The 17,349-nt window shown below is 48.6% G+C and overlaps 7 protein-coding genes across 8 annotated transcripts; 4 read left to right on the top strand and 3 right to left on the bottom strand.

Moving 5' to 3' along the window:
• Window positions 1-283: 283 nt before the first annotated feature.
• On the top strand, window positions 284-3,957 carry FOIG_11809 (uncharacterized protein). Its single transcript, XM_031212402.1, has 2 exons — window positions 284-674; window positions 727-3,957. Exons 1-2 carry the CDS (start codon window positions 583-585, stop codon window positions 1,895-1,897), a joined length of 1,263 nt encoding a protein of 420 aa, XP_031057796.1. The 5' UTR covers window positions 284-582; the 3' UTR covers window positions 1,898-3,957.
• Window positions 2,031-4,090, bottom strand: FOIG_11808 (uncharacterized protein). Its single transcript, XM_031212401.1, has one exon. The coding sequence runs from the start codon at window positions 3,724-3,726 to the stop codon at window positions 2,284-2,286; it is 1,443 nt and encodes a 480-aa protein (XP_031057795.1). The 5' UTR covers window positions 3,727-4,090; the 3' UTR covers window positions 2,031-2,283.
• Window positions 4,091-4,140: 50 nt separating this feature from the next.
• On the bottom strand, window positions 4,141-5,384 carry FOIG_11807 (acyl-protein thioesterase 1). The gene is made up of 4 exons (XM_031212400.1): window positions 5,005-5,384; window positions 4,920-4,955; window positions 4,476-4,873; window positions 4,141-4,428 (listed from the first exon to the last, which is right to left on the bottom strand). The coding sequence occupies exons 1-4, from the start codon at window positions 5,341-5,343 to the stop codon at window positions 4,347-4,349; spliced, it is 855 nt and encodes a 284-aa protein (XP_031057794.1). The 5' UTR covers window positions 5,344-5,384; the 3' UTR covers window positions 4,141-4,346.
• A 703-nt stretch (window positions 5,385-6,087) lies between these two features.
• On the bottom strand, window positions 6,088-10,541 carry FOIG_11806 (uncharacterized protein). Its single transcript, XM_031212399.1, has one exon. The coding sequence runs from the start codon at window positions 7,886-7,888 to the stop codon at window positions 7,574-7,576; it is 315 nt and encodes a 104-aa protein (XP_031057793.1). The 5' UTR covers window positions 7,889-10,541; the 3' UTR covers window positions 6,088-7,573.
• FOIG_11805 (cytochrome c oxidase assembly protein COX16, mitochondrial) lies at window positions 7,895-13,664 on the top strand. Of its 2 annotated transcripts, XM_031212398.1 has the most exons (3): window positions 7,895-8,488; window positions 8,560-13,278; window positions 13,343-13,664. In XM_031212398.1, the coding sequence occupies exons 1-2, from the start codon at window positions 8,222-8,224 to the stop codon at window positions 8,638-8,640; spliced, it is 348 nt and encodes a 115-aa protein (XP_031057792.1). In that variant the 5' UTR covers window positions 7,895-8,221; the 3' UTR covers window positions 8,641-13,278; window positions 13,343-13,664. The 2 variants fall into 2 exon arrangements, with proteins under 2 accessions (XP_031057792.1, XP_031057791.1); XM_031212397.1 differs by having other exon boundaries at window positions 8,560-13,661.
• A 467-nt stretch (window positions 13,665-14,131) lies between these two features.
• On the top strand, window positions 14,132-16,114 carry FOIG_11804 (uncharacterized protein). The gene has a single exon (XM_031212396.1). It carries the CDS (start codon window positions 14,475-14,477, stop codon window positions 15,276-15,278), a length of 804 nt encoding a protein of 267 aa, XP_031057790.1. The 5' UTR covers window positions 14,132-14,474; the 3' UTR covers window positions 15,279-16,114.
• A 993-nt stretch (window positions 16,115-17,107) lies between these two features.
• On the top strand, window positions 17,108-17,308 carry FOIG_11803 (uncharacterized protein; the record flags this gene model as incomplete). Its single annotated transcript, XM_031212395.1, has 1 exon — window positions 17,108-17,308. The coding sequence occupies one exon, from the start codon at window positions 17,108-17,110 to the stop codon at window positions 17,306-17,308; it is 201 nt and encodes a 66-aa protein (XP_031057789.1).
• Between the last annotated feature and the right edge of the window lie 41 nt (window positions 17,309-17,349).

Raw genomic sequence — 17,349 nt, 5'->3', positions numbered from 1 at the left:
GATTTATGAACGTAGTCATTAAAATCTGGAGCTCGTATAATAGACTGTGTGAACTTATGCAAACGAATAGAAAGCTCTAGTCACAGACACAATCAAGGTTCAGGAGCCAATCACCGCTGACTTCAATCAGCACACAAACTTAGGACGACGCAGGATAAAAGGATCAAGCAAACTTGAGTATTAGAATTGCTTAAACGCAAAGGGCGTAGAACAAAGAATGAGCCTGCTACCTATTGAATGTCTGGAAGACCTCACATCCAGAATTGGCTGTTACAGCTGGCAAGCTCAAGTTCACGGAGCCGGATAAACTAGCCCCACAACTGCACCAACGCAGCTACGTTCAGTGGTCGGTTGCCTATGCAACTGCCAGATTAGCCCGCCAAAAATTGGAAGTCAACTTCAGAAACTGCTACTGGGCATGTGAACAGGCGGCTCGTCCAACCATCAGCAACCTCAACTCCTTTCGTGCAGACAAACATCGCCATCTCGGGTTTCGTATCTCCTACGGTATCCCTACGGCCCATCGATTCGACACCCCCTCCTCGCCGTTTGTCAGCTCCCTCTACCACCAAAGCCTTCATCATGGCTCCTCTCATTCTACACAACGTTCCTGACGACGAGTGTTACGTTGGGGATGATGGTGTGAAGCGACCATATGCCATGTATTTCAACCAGTATGTCTTCCTCTCTGCCCATTTGAATCAATGCTAACGTAACGCGAAAAAGACAAGATGCTCCCCAAGGAAGCGCACGATCACGTCGCAGCGCCGCCGAGTCTGGTTCGTTTGGTAAATCCACACGTCGTTCACGATCGCGTACTGGAACACCCGCGCGCAGTCGCGAAAATCCTACACTAGCTGCTGCAGACAAGCTCTTTGGCGACTGGGTATCGAACCAGGCTGCAACAGCGCCATCTCAAACTGTTCAGCGTAAGAGCAGTGGTTTGATGCAAGAAGAGGTTCCCGTCAAGCGATCTGTTACTTCAACACCAGTCGAGCTCATCCTTCGCGGCTACCGATCATCAACACAGCAGTACGCTGCTATCTCCCACTATGAATCCCTTGCCGGCGCGATCTTGGAGGATTACCCTCGCGAACCTCCTGCCAGCCAACGCCGATACAAATCTGAGTTGCGCGACCCTGCATTTACGCGACGTCGCAACCTGACAGCAGATGAGCGAGCTATGGTGAACCGCGCAGATGGCGGAGAGCACTGGGTGAAGGTCACCTTCGAAAGCAGAGAAGCTGCCGAAGCTGCTACTTTTGCCAGCCCTCAAAGGATACTGGGACATCTGGTTTATGCTGAGCCATACCGAGGTGTTCCTCCCGCCAAAGACGAGCCTTGTCCCGATATCGAGGTCGTCTCAGACCATTCACGCTCACAGAGTATGCCTGCTGCTGTTCCCACTGCCAATGGTCGCAAGAGCTTCAGTGGGCCTACATCGTTTAACAGCCGGCTCCTCGATCTCTCTCCTCCTCATTCGCAGACATCTAGTTTTACCATGGATACTGGAACTATCAGCAACTCCCATGCCTCTACTGCTACGATCACCGAGCCTTTCCCTCTTCCTCAAGCTACCACATCAAGCATCGAACCCATGGAGATCCGCGATGGCGACAGCGTTTTCTGCCGCCGCATCCCTACTGCCCGTCGCGCTACCATTCTTCCCGCCGAGCAAGCTCTCCTACCTCAACAGACTATGATGCAACGGGTCGTCAATGCTATTCCGTTTGTGAAGTGGTTCGGCGGTAGCATGATCGGTAACGAAGTACCACGAACCGAGACCGGCGAGTTTGACTGGAGCAAGGCCAGTCTCTACTGGAAGCTTATCTGGTGGCTCGACGCTACTTTTGGATTATTCAGCGGCGATGTACTCAATGCCGACAAGGACGACTAGAGGATGTTCGGTCGGCGTTGGAAGCCAAAGATGTTGAAAGCAGCGTCCAAACGAAAGGGGTCGACGTCTAAACGACGACGATCGTCGGGCGGCCGTGATAGAATGTACGAGAGACGAAGAATTTGATCATTGACCACGGCGTAATAACGATCTTGGCGTCAGGCGTGTTATGGAATTGGGACAGTGTCTGGTTTAATCGACATGCTTAATAGATGGAGGGTGGAAAATCCACATAATGTTCTGTACACTATCAAACAAGAGCAAAGTTCTCTTGCAAATCTATTTCCGCCTCTCCGTGAAGAGAATATTTCCCAAATGTCCGTATAAACGCCCTTGTAGATGAAACCCGAACACGAGTATAAGTCATTTTCACCACTTGATCAGTTTCAGCTTGGACTCCTCTCTTCATCACCGCTCCATGCAGCTGCTGAACTAGCGTCGGTGATGAGTGGCTGTGAATTTGCCCTTTTTCTCACCGAACTTGGTGATCCTGACCGACCTCTCGTTTCCTCCTCTTGGACATTTTCTTTTTCATGCTCACCGTCCCCATTCTGCTGCTCTTCTGCTCCTGCATCATCAGCTTCCACTACAGGCATCAGGAGCTCCGACCTGTTCAATTCATCTTCTCCGTTTTCAAGCCCTTCTGCTCTACCCCCTAGAGAATCATATGTCACATCTGTTGGAATGCGACGAATAGGCTGTGGTGAGAACGGCCTTGCGTTTCGGGGTTTGTTGAAGTCGGTTGAGAAGACGCTGTCACTGTCATTCATAACGCCGCCACTGGGTCTAGAGTCAGATGCCAGTGCTGCTAGAGATTGATACCGTTCCGTGTCCATAAGAAGACTGTCCCCTCTAGCGTGACTCCGGGATGGATCTGATCCTGTGTCGGCAAGTATGCTCTTAGGGGGGAGGATGGAGAAGAGCTTGGGTGTGTCGCCGCTACCGCCACTGCCCAAGTTCGCAATATCTTCCTCCGTTGCGAACAAATCTTGACCCTTTTCAAGAAGATCGTCCAGACCGCCTCCGCTCCAGCCTTTCCTCGCTAGACCTTCAAATATGTCCACTTCTGCACGTACAAGACTGCAGCTTGCTTCGACAATCCTTCCACTTGTCTCTTGACTCTCCCTCAATAGTGTCCGTGCATGATCGGCATGCAACGTCGTTAAGCCATCCAATTTTGTCGTCAATTCGACTAAATGTGCCCTAAATCGACCAACATCCCGTCTCCTCTGTTTATGCAACTTCATCCCTTCTTTCTCCAGTCGTTTGATTTCTTTGCTTTGTGCCTTGATCTTTTGTTTATACGTCTCCTCTTCATCGTCAATAACGGTCTGCCACTTGTCCAGGTCATGGAGCAGTGGTACTTCGAAGGATCGGTATACCGTCTCAGAGAGGATCTGTTGGTGATTGGCAACAAGGTAGTGTACTCCGGAGGCGGACATAAGCGTATCGGCTGTGCAGGAACCCTTGGTTGTAAAGCTTGCTGTCATATTAGTCCCAGAGGGACCGATGGGCTCGGCGCGAGCTTCCTTTAACCTAGCGCATGCTTCAAGTGCTGATCCAAATGTCGATGCGGCTGTTGATAATGCGGCGAGTGCCAGTCGGTAGCCTTTTGCGGAGGCGACAAGATCGGAGTAAGCTTGCTGAGAGAGCTCTAGGTCGGCTTTTGTAAGGACAGCATGTGAAGATCGTGGGGGTGGCGGCAAAGGCAGATTATACTGAGATAACGGATTTGCAGTCGACGCAAGAGAATAGACTGGCGATCCCGGAACGGGCGGTAGCTGTGACGGTGTCGGCGACACTGGACGCGATGTTGTTTCGGAGGCCATATTTGTTTACTTTGGGCGGTCGATCATCGGGGTATGCTCGGGCTTGTGAGACTGGTTCTTCCAGGCGCACAAACGGAACAACTTCAGATATCGTTGTGTGCTTCACAACAATGATGTCGATGCGTCAATTTAGATTTGCCGAGTGACGGTCAAGGTTGTCGACTCTACCAAGGTTTCGGTTGGCGAATGTTGGAGAAGAAGTGGTCCAGGATCAAGGGTGTGCTGTTTCGAGCCCATCTCCCCACCGATAGAAGGTTCGCGTGCGCTAGGCGTTAGGGCACTTAGTGGCCCGGCCTTATCATGCAACTCGGTAGGGCGTTCTGAGGCACCCAGTAGTGGAGCGCACGTCATTTGGCGGGCATTCATCCATCCATACGGAGATTTTGGAGATCTTTTGGCATCACGAGGTTTCGATGAGCGATATCAGATATGGAGCACGCGGCATATAAGTCCATATGATTGGCCCCTTCACATCTCGTGGCAGAATAATGTGATATCAAGTTTTTGGAAACCTTTGGCGGTTGATAGACTGTCTATTGTCTTCTATTTCGCACAAGAGAGTGTTCTGTCTTCAAAGGTTTATAAGTCTATACTATATGAGGCCTGTACCATCTATGACTTTAGTTCTTGGGAGGCAATTGCTTTCTCAGGAACGCCTCAACCTCATCAAGCTCCTCCAGACAAGCAGAATGACCCATACCACTATCAAGAGTTAGCATCAACTTGTTAATATGGCACTGGTCACTTACGGGTAAGTCTTGAATGTCACATCGTAGCCAAGCTCCTTAAGCAGGTCGGCACTCAGCTTTCCACGCTGGAAAGGAACGATAGGGTCCGCATCGCCATGGAACATCATCACAGGAGTCTGGCGGTTTGCATCCGTGGGCTTGACAAGGTCGGCAAAGGTTTTGGACAGGAGAAGCCATGATGAAAGGCCGACAATACCGCCCAGCTTGCTTGTGCAGGTGAGACCAGCAAGGAGTGACATGGCGCCTCCCTGGGAGAAACCTCCAAGAACAATACGCTCAGGGGGGATGCCAGAGTTAACCTCCTCTTGGATGAGATCATGGAAGTACTTTTGACTTCGCTTAATACCCTCTGTATCCTCATTGCGGACCAGGCTATCAACATCTCCGCCGAGTTGTTTCTGCTTCGTGTTAGGGTAGCCAATCAAATGTACCAGAGGAACTTACAACGTCAAACCATCCAGGCATTCTCATTCCCATGTTCTAAACGTGTTAGTTGAGTCTTGAACAGGCTCCTCGAAGGTCAACTCACCACGGTGATGGGAATTTCAGGAGCATGAGGCAGAATGAACTTGACTTCACTGAGCTTCTCTCGTCGGCGCCAGTTCTCAACAGCACTTGCCCAGCCATGGCCAGTGTCACCCAGGCCATGCACAAAGATGACGGTAGCCGTGTGGCGGGATGCCGCAGGGAAGACGAGAGGGAGTTTTCCTGACATCTTGACTTCTGGCTGAGTCTCTGGTTCGGTCCTGGTGGAAAAGGATTTGAATATGAAGAGGAACGCTAATGGAGCAGCAAAGATGCAAAAGTAGCGAAGGAAGAGTCTGTAGGATATTGAATCGTTGTTGGTTTGCTGTGGTTGATTGGACATGAATGGAAGGGTTAAAGTTAGATTGTCCAATGATTGTGTCGATAGCAAGTGGAGAGTTTAGTGGCAGATACAAGTAGAAACTGAGAGTACCTAGCCTCTGACAAGCTGCTTACCCTGCACAATTCCACTGATTTCCTGCTGAATTATATGGAATTCCATGATACAGCATTAAACAATGCTGATAATTCCAAGACTTTAGCTACCAATGATGAACCAAATAAAAGTGACTTGACTCACATAACCTCGCCGGTCGAAGGAAAGCCAATGCTGTCATTTCTAACAAGCGAGAACTATTAAGATATATGAAGATTGAAGCGACTCAACACTCTTACGTTTTATCTACTGATCGATATACTCTATATTGGATATATAATTGGGAGGAAAGGGCGGACATGTGGTGATTCCAGCAGCCAGAAAGCTTGCAAGGTTAACGCGGGAGCTACACTAACCATAACACTTGACTGTGAGTGTCTCGAGCAACATGAAGAAAGGAGAAGCTGGAATATAGAAGTAATTACATGGAATTATGTCATATAATTTATTGCAACTATCATCCTACCGAAATTCATTGGTAAGGGAGAAAGAGAAAGAAGAAAATATCCGGTTAATAGAGTTACATGGAGAGTGACAAACAACACACGAATGCCTCGTATTACTTCTTCTGGGCTTTCCAAGGCACTTATGAAACTCAGTGACTTTACAGTTACTAGGTAACAGTTGCTTCACTACTGTAAATGGTAATAACATACGTGATCATTTGAACCAGTTTCCAGTCCTCGAAACAAGGAGTAATACTGGAATCTTATGAGTGAGGTAACTATATAATAAGGAACTTAAAGCGTATTAATTGGGAGCTAGTTGCTGAATTTCTGCACTGAAAAGATGTAACACTATCAATGGTTCACAACCCCATTTACAAATGTCTTTCCTGTGCTTGTTTGGCCTCAGTGTGCCGTCTGAAGCTATGTCAGTTGGAGGCTGGGGGTTTGTGGACCTTTCCTGTACCTCGAGGTCATGAACATTTCGACCATGGACATTCGAAGGTCTTATTGGAAAAGAATAATCTTCAAGTTGGGCACAGAGGACTACAAGAGCACGAAGGGGTACTCGATGCTCTGGAGTTGCAACTCGTCACAGCCTATTCCAGATAGATTCTCTTCTTAGCAATGCCCTACGGATTGGTTCGGGCTCAAATGTCTTTCTTCGCAAGATTGTGCTCGGCCGGAAGTTTGCCCATGCCCGCGAATAACCAGTTATCTTCACAAAGCTCAGCAAAAGGGCTGATGACAAAGCCGAGATGATATAAAGGTCAATCCAGCCGGAAGAAGTCACACCTTGTGCGATGTCTTGTGCATTACCCTAGGGGTTGTGAAACAGAATTGAGTGACACTCATCCGGGTTGCCAGGCTGAAGGAGGCCATCCGCTCGCCATGTATCCCCGAAAAGATATGCAAAAGATGATCAAACAGTTCTTGCGCCATGAAGAGACAGGTTAACATCCAAGTGGCGTCTTGGGCCTTCAAGCGCCCCAAAGTTGTTTCTCTCCCTCGACCCTCCCTTCACTTCAGGTATCCCGCTCAATGCTCCTAGGGAGTATCTATGTTAGTGCTTTCAATACCAGAACAAAAGCCAGTATCGTTCAATAAACTATGGTCTCTAACTATCTGACAGTGTTCACTTCTCATAATTTTGCATTGCTAATCACGGCTTACTACAACAGGAGCATACGCGTGTCTTCCTCGGCCATGTTCGGTAACTCAACCTCGTTATTGAACGATATGTAACGTGGCACCAAGACGGTAATAAGAAAAGACCCTTGGTTGATTGACGCAGCCACTTTCAACGGTCAATAGACCCGTTAAGGCATTAGCCACTCAACCAAATGTCCGAAATATTCGAGCTAAAGTCTAGGCAGTCTAAATTTCAACGCCGTTGCTTTTCATTCATCAACAAACAGGGTTCAGGCTTTGAGAAAGAAAAGTTTGCAACCGCCCGTTCCGTTCCTGACTAGAAGAAGCACGGAACAGATTCTGGAAGAAATTTAAAGACCTGAGTGTCTAGACCAAGAAGCACGGGCGCATGTGCTTGACATTGGGCGCCGTGAAGGCGTTCCCAGGGCGGTCGCACGAGTCCAAGCCCGTTGAAGTGTCACTGACTCTCCAGGATATGCCAGGCAGAATTCGGGGTCCAATAGCACAAGTGAGTCATCTTATTTCCAGGCAACATGGAGTTACCCGGTCTCAACAGCTTGGGCGCCGTACACGTCCTTTTGGTGTGGTACAAGACGATACATGAGGACATCTAGACCCTCAATTTCGGTCAACATGAGGCTGAAAGGAAATTTTATCGTAGCTAGTGGCAAATAACAAGTGGTCTGTGTTGGTAGACATCCTTCAGATGTGATAAATCCTTTGTTATTAGTCAAGAGCCGTTCGTCTCGTCTCCAGCATTGAGAGTGGAGTCTGGACCCTGAAATTCGAGGTCCGGCAGTCGGAAATCTCCATGCTGGCGTCGGTCCGGGAAAAAGTAAACGCGCACAGGCCATAGACTAGATCGCTCGGAGCGGTAAAAGTGGGACTTCGGCGATGAAGTCAGTTCATCTTGTCGGAGTTGACCTCAGACCTCGTGAATCAAATCAAACTCTTCCTTTTGGCCAATTCTCGTCTCTCCACACTTCAAGTTAGACCAGACCATACCCGGCGTGTATTAACCGTGCTTTCAGTCAGGCATTACTCGCAATTACCTCTCCACAACAGCCCGAACTCGTTTTGTCTGCTCACCAACAAACGTTACGACCTTTCGCGTCCGAAGTGGCTCACGGAGCTTCCGATATCCTACACTGATTTCGTTAGCCCTACCGACCGACAATTGACCCACGATGCCGGCGTTTCAGAGCAAAAAGTTCCGGTCCGCGGCCGACATGAACAGCATCGGCATGCGGTACCGCACCCTCATGAACAAACATCCCTTCCTCATGTTTGGCCTGCCCTTCATGGCCGTCATTGTCGCTGGTTCCTTCGTCCTCACCCCGGCCACTGCTGTCCGCTACGAACGCTACGACCGCAAGGTGCGCCAGATGACCAAGGACGAGGAACTCAATGTGCGCCGGTCTGCAAGGAAGGTGGACATGAAGGAGGAGTACTACGTACGTCTTAGTCTTGGAACAGGAGGAAGAATGTTGCTTGAGATGTGCAATTTACTAATTCTTGGAAACAGAGACTTGCTGGCAAGGACCTTGACGATTGGGAACAGAAGCGTGTGAAGAGACTTCCTGGTGAGAATGATGGCGTGTTGTAAATGAGGCTGTACATGCTCCCTTGCTTTGCGTGTATGGAAAGCTATCACGAACTTGAGAAAATCGCCGATGCCATCAAGATCGACCTCCTGTGAAGGTTGCAAAAGACCACGATCACGACCGCATCGACGTCATTACATCTTCCTGCCCTCAGTGTCGCGGTTGTTTCTGAAACACCGGGAAGCAAGGGTCGCCAAGGAGGACAATGTACCATATGTAAATGGCATCAAAGGCGTTTTGGCGTTTGGGAATGAGATCGCGTTATCTGTCTCTAGTTCCGTATCGCGTTGAGTGAAATCCGCCCGGCTCCCCAATTGTTTCGATCGGAGGGTCCGGGAATTAGCAGGTTTGAGGCTGCAGGGACGAGCCGTAACGTCACTGTTTGACCCAGTCGAATGGTCAAAGGGATATCAGAGACAAGTTGTCAGATAGAGATCGAGACTGAAGTGAGGACATCTAACGTCAGACTGACAAAGCATCGATGAGTCTATGGAAGTTCGATCTTGATTCTAGGTTATTGGAGGGTGAGATGTTTCACAGGCTTGAAACGGGTGGACAATGCGAGAAGGAGATGCCTCAAAATTGACAACATCGAACAAGAGACTCGAAACTACAAGGCTTGCAGCTATGAGACTTGCATATGTAAGTCAGTTTTGTGAGGTGCATATATCACGCACTGCAAGCACTAGTAGGTGCAATCTGTACCCTACCGCAACACGCATTTGGACAGACAATCGATACAAGGCGGTACCAAGGCACAGAATATCTTCATTTGGCGGTCTGCCATCAGTCAATTGCTTCAAATCATCCCTTGCATCGGGTCACGTTGACACAATGCCCCTGCATCTCACAATTTCCAAGTCTAAGCTTGATCCGTTAAACAAGGCTTAGCCTGGCCATCGTCAGTATCGCAGTACTTACCTTGCCATGTACTTGTATTTCTAATTACTATCATGGGTTTCAAATTGTCCCGTCTTAATCGCACTGCGTGATCCCCTCAATTGACAGTTCATCTCATCGTCGATCGAGGGGACTCGACGCTCGAGCCTCGTCTCCTCACAGCCTAGCATCCCAATGAGTGGCTGAGGTATCATCACATTGGCTGACGAGGCCAAGATATCACAGCACAAGGCCAAGGCTAAGGTTAGCTAAAGCTGCTAAGAGACACGCCAGAGAGGCAGCTATCGAGCGGGAAGACGCGTAGTCAATGAATAAAGCTTCAAATGGTGCTGCTTTAGCTCACGATTGTAAAGGTAGCGCAGCTCTGCAGGGGCCAGAGCGCCACACCGGTCCCCGCGTTGGACTGATCGTCCTGAGTGTCAATTGGAGGATCAGGCTCTATCGATTGACCTCAAATTCAACCGAGACATTTCTTCATTAGTTGGTGATCGTCAGGAGATCGTCACGAACATATGAGTTATAATCGTGATAAGATGATGTCGAGAAAGGCGAATGTGGCCGTACATCGGGTCGATGATGATGATATTGATGATCAATGGGGAAGGACCGAAATCAAGATAGAGGCAAGCCGTTCAAACACCAGGGGGTTATAGAGGAGGGGTTGTGGCCAATGACAATTTGATATTTACATGAATGTCATTGAAGGTATCTGCTCGTCGCTGAATGGCGGTCGGAGGCGATGGTGATCGTGACTATCACTAACGTCAAGAGATGGTGGTGAACCTATCGCAAAAATGCAAGGTACAAACTGTACCTGCAGGTACACGCACACGTTTCAGCACCTGGAAATCATCCCAAGTGTGTGTGGTCGTATTGCATTCATACGATTGTTTCCGCCATCCGAGCAGCCGAACAAGGCGCAGTACATTAACAAGAATACGATAACGTTTTGCCCATTAGGCACACCACTTCGTATAGGGTAGCAATCGGCCTAGATATCATGGTGTTTCGACAAACTCGCATGTGAGTGGACAGAGAAATCTTGGAAAGTTTGCTTGGCCCCCTGTCTGTAGGTCATATGTCTGGCCATGCCAAGCCAATTCGGCAATTAGCACCTTTTTCTCATGTCAGAATTGCTCGGAGTTGCGAAATGCAACGTTGGTTCCCCGATACGGGAATCCAATAACAACGCAAGCACGAGCAGAGCAAACAGATTGAAAGACGGGAACTAAAAAAGTTGCTGGTTGGTATCGTAATTAATTTGTGTTCTAGATCCAGACTCAGACACGCAAGGATAACCGTGGTGTTGGTAATTGCAATTAACTTGCATGAGAGAAGGGACCTATAGCAGGCTATAATTGGGAATGGAGATCTATGTAACCTCACAGTTAGCTGCCGAGTCAGAAAACACTGCCAGACCAAGGCAAAGGGTCAATAAGAAAGTTTATTATGAGTGGATGCATCAATTAATCCTGCATATTCGCAGATACCCTGGTTTTCCCTGTCACTTTTGATCTTTGACCCAGGGAAGTTTTTCTTCTTTTAATTGCAGACTCTGGGATTCTACAGCAACGATGTGATATCTCGATGCCCGATCCTGAAAATTGACAAAGAAGCAATAGTTGGCAGAAAAAAAAGAAAACATATTCCCGATGCCACGATAATCTTCAGCTCAGCTGCGTTCGGAGACAGCGATAAATGAGCCTTCGTGGATTCAACGCCCAGACGGGCCAATGGCACGGGCTTGCGGGCACTAACTGTCACGACGCCACCACACCCAAAGAGCTGGAAAAACAGTCCGGCTTCACCAAGTCCGGACTACAAGGTTTTTGCAAGAAGCAAAATGCTTTCAAGATCCTTCAGCTAGAAATAATTAACGATCTGCATCGCAGGGGGGGGAGATTACCTGACTTTGCAACATCGTGATTACATCCGGACTGGGGCTCGGTCATGTTTACTCTTCACGATACTAATTCAGTCTCATCGTGTCCGTGATTGTTCGGCCTCTGAGCCGGAGGCCAGCACTGCCGAGCCCTTTTTCATCTCGTTTATCAAATGCCAAGACAAAAAGCGAGAAGCGACTCATGATATCTCCATGGAATCGCTACCTTCTCTCCACCGATATCGTCATCGTATTCTTATGGTTTACACGAATTTACTTGTGCGGTCTCGAAATGTCAAACCCGGTCGTATCTCCACGACGAGACCCTGGATCGTCAGGACTAGGATGCAGTATACATGATGAGTCCTCCACCGTGAAATGGATGCGAATAAGTGGAATGAGGGGTTCAGCAGATTCACCGCCTGTGTTCAATTAACCAGTGACAGACCGTTGGCCGTTTTCGGATTCACGTTGTGAAGCGGTACCCATTATTTTCTTAATTGCAAATGGGAAAAATGAAACATCCTCCACCGCCAATTCTGTAATCGCGCTTGTGACCGGAAAGAGGCTGAACCGCTGTCACTGTGAATTGCTTCGAATGCTTGGCCCGGCCGTCATTCCTAGTGCGGAAGACAAAGACAGAGTCAATTGTCTGGGGAAGAATGAAGATGAGGGGCACATGAGAGGGCACGGGATAGGTAGTCTCATGCACGATGCAGGTGAGAAATCGCATCACAAGTTAGGTCGACCATTTCATGTGGGTGATACACACATGGTCTACGCCGCGCAGTAGCGTACACATACGTTGGGGTTAGAGCATCTCGATAGATCTCAGCTCGACTGGCAATAGCGAGAGAGTGAAATGATGGTTGCTGGGTGTAGATTCAGCTTGTAGGGTTTAGTAGCAAGGGCGGATGCAAGCGTAGATTGAATATCGATTCTGCTAGAGATTAGCCTACGCGATCGCGAACAAAGCACTTTTTGTCTGAGAATCCCTACGGTACCTGCATCAAGGTCGAGAAGCTGCTTCATCGTCGGCGTACCTGATCGTTGACACCCACACGGCGTCTTGGCACCGCTGTGAACCCCTCCACCGAACGAGCGGCGCCGCCTCTCGTCTGGTCTTGGGACGCAAGGGGGTTGTCACATTGTGCGGAGCGAGCGGTGAAGACATTCATTCATCTGCTGTTGGTGGTTAGTGAGCTCCATTTGACTCCAGTCTCCATCTCCATCTCTATCCCCATCCACGATGGATGAATAGCTGAAAAAAATGCTGCAATAGAGTTTCGGCTGGCGCGCGAAACCGTAGCTGAGAGTTGTTGTTGGCTCCTCGGAGCTACTTCTTAATTCTATGGCAACGACAAACGCAACGGGTAAGCAAACGGTCGGAGTGGCCGCTCTACGCATGTCGTGGTTTTGAAATGGATGATCTGTTACTGGAGTCGTGAAAAGATGCGCAATAAGTGACGTCCAGTTATCGCCCTTTGGTGCCACGACAACTTGCTGTGCAATGCATTACAGCAACAGATCTGCGCTGGCGTGCACACGAAACCGCCAACCAACAAATTTTATGCTCAGTGACAGCATGATCTGCTATCAGCTTATACCTGAAAGAGCTTGTATCGACTTCATTCGTATACCAATTGTACTCTGCCTGTATCTCACGATGAGTTTGATTCCCAGACCCGGGAATTGAATTGGCTTACACTCAGACTCAAGTTCACGCTCAAGACATTTTGCTTTTGTTTCATTTCTACATGGTGTTCGCCCTGCATCTCATGCTTCTGAACATGGACCAGGCATTTCAATCGGGAGCGAGAATTCTGGACCGGAATCTTCAAGCACGGGCCTTTTTGGAGTATTTGCTTTTTTCCCTTTTTCCAATCGATATCATCAATATTAATCAGACACGTCGTGACTAGACAACCTCCGCAGTTACATGGGTTAGAGGCAGCCTAATCAGAATTGGCGGTGACCTTGTCGAAAAGGGCTGAAGTCAAGGGAGAGTTAAAGAAGCAAATGGTGATAGACGTGAAAGTTTCGGGAGCTACCAGTTGGCGCTGGGCCTGATGACCTGTATTGGAAAAAGAGGCTTTTGAGGCGTGGTCTAACGAGAGGTAAGGTACCAGGCACAGCATTTCTAAGTCAGGTACAGTGAGGGCCCAGACCCCGAGGCTGACAGTTTTTTTTGGTGGATGGAGACTGAGATAGACGGAGAAGAAAAAAAAAAAGAAGAAAAGAAAAGGCGGTGTCCACTTTGATGGTGATGAGTCCGATGAGAAGAATGAGGCGTGTTCATGAGATCAATTCCTGGATTCTGGTATAGTTGGCGATAGATGTTTCGTCGAAAGGTTCGGACGAAACATGCCATAGACTTTGTTCTGACCTGTTCCTCGATGCTCCGAAAAGTAACCTCAATTCAGGTACTCGCAAGTACATACTCGGTTCTTGAGAGACAGGGGACGTTGATCAGCGGGACACCCCTGTCGTGTGTAGAGAGCATGGGAATCTTTGAGAAAAACTGCGTCAAAGACAAGATCAGAGTGGAGATCTGGCCAAGACCAGGGCCAGGGGACAAGATCAGGTCTCCAGGTACGTGCAAGTACCAACCTTAGACTCTGGGTGTGCAGGGATCCCACGCCCACTTCGGCTGTGACGGTTCGGTGGATGACGTTCATGGCCCCGTAAGCTCCAGCTGCACTCTCACTCACGCTCACACTTACTCACACTCAACGATAAAATACGATGGGTTCATTATTTATAGACTTGCGCACTCCCCCCCGGTTATCTCAGGTCCTGACCTCAACAACCAAGTTCGGCCCTGGTAGCCTTGAATTCTCATGAGCATTACATCGATGTTATAATATCGTCCGTAATACTTACACTTTATATTAATTCAACCTACCACCCACCAGGACTGGACTCTTTCAGTCATCACCACCACTCCAGGACGTATACGACTTACGACTACGGTTACTAATACGTCGACCTGACCACCACCAATTGGTTTAGATAACCAATTCACTTACACCACACAACCACAACCACAGCAACATGCACGTACTACACGGCTTCGGCCAGCGACGAAAATCGTCTCGCCGCCCTAGAGATCTCCATATCCGAAAGGTCTCATTCTCAGGATCCTCTCTCTCATCCGGCTGCTCTCTCTCATCATCTTCATCATCAACTATCTCCGCAGTATCAACACCATCCCTTCAAACACCAACAGCTTCTCGACCCGAAATCGATCCTCTCGCCTCACACCCCGCCTTCCACGCACCACCAAGGCTGTATGAACGACCATTTATTCGCATGGATGATGCCGAGCCTGTCTTTTATGGTACCGACAATGCAGTGGTCGATGAGGAGGACTATGTCGAGCAGGATGTTGCTGCTCAACAACCAACTGAGATGGCTCTGCCTCCTCATGTTAGCCCAATGGATGCTGCTGATGAGGAGGGCAATGAGCCAAGGGATTACTTCTTTACAACACTATCAAAACGACCACCGATGCCCAAGTCTCGCTGGTCCGAATCTACTATCCAGAGTATCCAGACCTTTGAGGACGAGGAGGATGACTCCGAAGTCACTCAGTCTGAAGACTCTGAAGATGAGACCGATGATGCTTCAGTCCTTGAGATGCGTCGTCTATCACGTCACGCCTCAGCACTGAAGCCTGTCTCTATTAACACAACTTACACTGCCCGACCTGGCCTGGCACCTAAGCGTCCTCCCATGCGCTCCCTTGACAGCGTCGACAACTTTATCCGACGCGGAGGATGGAAGCGTCGTGGCATCGTCTTCCACAAGGATGACCTTGACAACCAGCGATGCGAGCAGGACCGCAACAGCTTCTAAACTACTATCACCTTACACCACTCACTCAACATACCTCTCATCTTTTGTTTATTTCATTCATGTCATGATATTTCGTCGATACCCCATTTCAGCACATACCATCTGCTTCTTTTCTTTCTTTGAATGACATCTTACGGCTGTTTTAACATCCTTCGGCCCATTATCCGGGCTTGACTTTTTTCTTTCCATGTCTATACACATCAATGGGGGCCTGGAGTTTTTGTCTATATGAGCCTTGGGAATTTTGGGAAAGCGATAAAAGCGATCATTCTTGGGTTTTGTGGGATTAGGAAGTATGGGATTATGGGACTTACGGCTTGGATATTGTGTTGGACACACATCTCACATGGATCTTTCTACTACATATTACTCTACTATTACTCTCTCCCTGTCCTTGGGCGGCATTCTTCTTACTCTACCGAACAATCTACCATAGGAGTCTCTTATTGAGGCTGAATACTACATTTTGCCGTCTCCATATCCTGCAGCCTTGATTATCGTGCATGTCTCACTTTGCCCTGTGATATTTTGATACCGAGCCTAAACAGCATCCACTTTACATCTTGGGTCCAGATTGTGGTCCGAGCATTGCACTTTCACGCTGCATTTTCAGCCTCATGAATTTCCACAAATATTACAATTCTGACGTGAAATATTACTGGAGACGATGAGATTTGTTGGCGAGCGGCCTCACCGAAGCCCGGGCCATGGGAACTGGGGAAATTCGCATCATCATCGTCAAGTTGTGCACTAATAAGCGAGACTTTTGGTCGTGCTAGTCTCAACGGTCCCTGATCCCTGGCATTCACAACCGCGTTCTTTCTTCCTTTTTCTACTGATGACAAAATCATGACACTGGAGATGAGTCACTTCGTGTTGGGGTCTTGGCGCGATATACGCAGGGTTGACTGCTGACAATGGTCCGAGGGATTGCCTAATAAGCGAACGAGGCTGAGCTTCCAGAAGGTACAAGGTAATCCGTGAAATCCCCCAGAGTCAAACCCATTCCATGTGCTGTAATCATAACGGCGTCGGGGCCGAGGGGCAGTGAACTTTGAAGAAGCCCTTGTGACGGCGCCCGCGGTATCCAGGGTTTCATGAAGATCATCAGACCACAAAACTTAAAAGCCCAAAACACAGTGATCAGACACGATTGCCTAAAACCGTCCCTTTGCAATTTGCCTCTTCATGCCCTTGCTGGCCAATCGCACAACTCGAGCAAACGATACTTCGTAAAGGCCAGGCACGACATCAGGGGGAGGCGAAAAAGAAGATGAAAATCGAGGCTCAGGAATGGATGACTTCACCAAGATTGGCATGTGGCAAACCTGGTCAGCAAATGAACGTTGAGAAGTGAGTTCTACGCCTTGTTTCAGCTTGTTGATGTTTCACGTCCCCTAATTTTTCTAGCTACATGTAATTGCCCTTATGATGCGCTCTATGCACAATGTCTCGATCATTACTCAATTGAAAGGGCAGAAGGTGTCCGATTTTTGGCCATGTCTAGGAATTTGCGCTTGTCGTAGATCCTGGGCCTTGCAAAAGACGTCAGTGGTCGCGGGTAGCTGTTTCAAAACACGGGAGCGCGGGGAGGGAACGTTTACGTTTATTATGCAGCGCCGCGTATGGCGTATTTCGTCACCAAAACATGAATGTCATCCATCGCGATATGATGAAAGACATTGCAGAAACACTAAAGCTGCACCAGTGTATGCTGTCTAAAAGTACTATTCGGTACTTGTCAACCGCTACCTTGAGGTTATGGTCTTGATTATGTCCGGAACTTCCAAGGTGCGGGCGCGCCGCCAAGGACCCAATTACAGTTCATCATGACCGTCAACTTCCTTGCTCTGGGCTTTAACTTTGACCTTGGAACTTCGGGTTCGGGTTCAACGGCAGCCGAAGGTCTATTCTTTGGCAGTAACTCTCCAAACTCCCGAGCGATGAGGAAGCAGACGGGCAGTGGTGATCTTCCGTGTCTTCCGCGCCCGTTACAAAAGCTGCAAGGTCCACATGGATTAGTCAATTGAGCCGCAAAAGTCAGTTTGAAGTTGATCCGACGGTAACTACC

The sequence above is a fragment of the Fusarium odoratissimum genome, assembly GCF_000260195.1.
Source record: "Fusarium odoratissimum NRRL 54006 unplaced genomic scaffold supercont1.23, whole genome shotgun sequence".
NCBI classification, from domain to species: domain Eukaryota; kingdom Fungi; phylum Ascomycota; class Sordariomycetes; order Hypocreales; family Nectriaceae; genus Fusarium; species Fusarium odoratissimum.
The sequence above is the reverse complement of the archived record's forward strand: the minus strand, read 5'-3'. Positions and strand labels throughout refer to the sequence as shown.